General features: G+C 53.6%; 1 protein-coding gene across 4 annotated transcripts; it reads left to right on the plus strand.

The window, feature by feature from the left end:
• LOC132180364 (glycine-rich cell wall structural protein 1-like) lies at positions 1-1,956 on the plus strand. Of its 4 annotated transcripts, none has more exons than XM_059593156.1 (2): positions 1-1,735; positions 1,775-1,956. In XM_059593156.1, exons 1-2 carry the CDS (start codon positions 82-84, stop codon positions 1,870-1,872), a joined length of 1,752 nt encoding a protein of 583 aa, XP_059449139.1. In that variant the 5' UTR covers positions 1-81; the 3' UTR covers positions 1,873-1,956. The 4 variants fall into 4 exon arrangements, with proteins under 4 accessions (XP_059449139.1, XP_059449141.1, XP_059449140.1 ...); XM_059593158.1 differs by having other exon boundaries at positions 1-1,432; positions 1,553-1,956; XM_059593157.1 differs by having other exon boundaries at positions 1-1,222; positions 1,292-1,956.
• Positions 1,957-2,735: the final 779 nt, after the last annotated feature.

Raw genomic sequence — 2,735 nt, forward strand, 5'->3', positions numbered from 1 at the left:
CAAAGGCAAACGGCGGCGTCCAAGTCCACTAGTCCTTGCAGCACGGGACAACATGTGTCTTTTGCGCTGCTGCCAATCCCTATGTGCACAAGGCCACCTAGCAAGTCCACGCACGCACCTAGCTTGAGAGTATCAATGGGACATGTGCCTCCTATTGGTGGTGTTGGTGGTGTTGGTGATGGCACGATAGGTGGTGACAATGGCGGTGGTTTAGGCACCACTGGTACTGGTGTAGGTGGTGGCTTTGGCACCACCGGTACTGGTGTAGGTGTTGGTGTTGGTGGTGGTAGCACTGGTGGCAATGGCGGTGGTTTAGGCACCACTGGTACTGGTGTAGGTGTTGGTGGCGGTTTGGGCTCCACCGGTACTGGTGTAGGTGTTGGTGGTGGTAGCACTGGTGGCAATGGTGGTGGTTTAGGCACCACTGGTATTGGTGTAGGTGTTGGTGGTGGCTTGGGCACTACCGGTACTGGTGTTGGTGTTGGCATTGGTGGTGGTAGCACTGGTGGCAATGGTGGTGGTTTAGGCACAACTGGTACTGGTGTAGGTGTTGGTGGCGGTTTGGGCTCCACCGGTACTGGTGTAGGTGTTGGTATTGGTGGTGGCAGCACTGGTGGCAATGGCGGTGGTTTAGGCACCACTGGTACTGGTGTAGGTGTTGGTGGCGGTTTGGGCTCCACCGGTACTGGTGTAGGTGTTGGTGGTGGTAGCACTGGTGGCAATGGTGGTGGTTTAGGCACTACTGGTACTGGTGTAGGTGTTGGTGGTGGCTTGGGCACTACTGGTACTGGTGTTGGTGTTGGCATTGGTGGTGGTAGCACTGGTGGCAAGGGTGGTGGTTTAGGCACCACTGGTACTGGTGTAGGTGTTGGTGGCGGTTTGGGCTCCACTGGTACTGGTGTAGGTGTTGGTGGTGGTAGCACTGGTGGCAATGGTGGTGGTTTAGGCACCACTGGTATTGGTGTAGGTGTTGGTGGTGGCTTGGGCACTACCGGTACTGGTGTTGGTGTTGGCATTGGTGGTGGTAGCACTGGTGGCAATGGTGGTGGTTTAGGCACAATTGGTACTGGTGTAGGTGTTGGTGGCGGTTTGGGCTCCACCGGTACTGGTGTAGGTGTTGGTATTGGTGGTGGCAGCACTGGTGGCAATGGCGGTGGTTTAGGCACCACTGGTACTGGTGTAGGTGTTGGTGGCGGTTTGGGCTCCACCGGTACTGGTGTAGGTGTTGGTATTGGTGGTGGTAACACTGGTGGCAATGGGGGTGGTTTAGGCACCACTGGTACTGGTGTAGGTGTTGGTGGTGGTTTGGGCTCCACCGGTACTGGTGTAGGTGTTGGTATTGGTGGTGGTAACACTGGTGGCAATGGCGGTGGTTTAGGCACCACTGGTACTGGTGTAGGTGTTGGTGGTGGTTTGGGCTCCACCGGTACTGGTGTAGGTGTTGGTATTGGTGGTGGTAGCACTGGTGGCAATGGCGGTGGTTTAGGCATCACTGGTACTGGTGTAGGTGTTGGTGTTGGCGGCGGCTTCGGCACCACCGGTACTGGTGTAGGTGTTGGTGTTGGTGGTGGTAGCACTGGTGGCAATGGCGGTGGTTTAGGCACCACTGGTACTGGTGTAGGTGTTGGTGGCGGTTTGGGCTCCACCGGTACTGGTGTAGGTGTTGGTATTGGTGGTGGTAGCACTGGTGGCAATGGCGGTGGTTTAGGCACCACTGGTACTGGTGTAGGTGTTGGTGTTGGTGGCGGCTTCGGCACCACCGGTACTGGTGTAGGTGTTGGTGTTGGTGGTGGTAGTACCGGTGGCAACGGCGGTGGTTTAGGCACCACCGGTGGAAGTGGCGGAATAATAACTGGTGGCTTGGGCACATAAGGTGGTGGGTATACAATGGGAGGTTTAACAATTGGTGGGTTGGGTACATGAGGTGGTGGGCATACAATGGGAGGAGGCTTTACAATTGGCGGGTTGGGCACATATGGTGGTGGGTATACAATGGGAGGCCTCATAATTGGTGGTTTGGGTGGAGAAACATGAGGTGGATGGGGCGGCTTGATGGGAGGCTTCGGCGGCTGAACATGAGGCGGATGGGGCGGCTTGATTGGCGGCTTCGGCGGTTGAACATGAGGTGGATGGGGCGGCTTGACAGGCGGTTTCGGTGGATTAACGTGGGGCGGATGGGGTGGTTTCAAAGGAGGAATGGGTGGCTTAATATGTGGGGGATAGGGTGGCAAAGGATGAAAGGGAGGGTGTTTGCGTGGGTATTCTGGAGGAGGGTAGTAGGGTGAAGCAAGGGAGGTGGCGAGCAAAGTAACCAAGTTTAGTAGGAATAAGAGATTAGAGAGAGCATGGCTCCCCATCTTGAAGTTATTTCACTGAGAATTGAGTGAATGAAGTCTCATGTCATGCTTTACCCTTCTTTTATAGAGAGAACAATCGACAATTGATTGGATGGATACTTTTGTGGGTCATGCAACTATTCTTTTTATTTGACCACTAGTGGTAGTGGTTTAGTGGTCTTAAGGAGATTTTCATGAGGTCTACATATATTAGGGCGTGGGTTCAAATCTCAATAATGAAGAATTACTCAAACAAACTTGATTAGTATTAGCCGTCTTAGAAATTCACTGATGTTCTGGTGGAGTTGAGTCAGACTATGATTCAATTGTCTTAAGAGAGTACCTGTGGTTCCCGTCATCTAAGCTCCTCCTAAGCAATTCATAATGGGTAGGTGTTAC

This window comes from Corylus avellana, chromosome ca5 (assembly GCF_901000735.1).
Source record: "Corylus avellana chromosome ca5, CavTom2PMs-1.0".
NCBI classification, from domain to species: domain Eukaryota; kingdom Viridiplantae; phylum Streptophyta; class Magnoliopsida; order Fagales; family Betulaceae; genus Corylus; species Corylus avellana.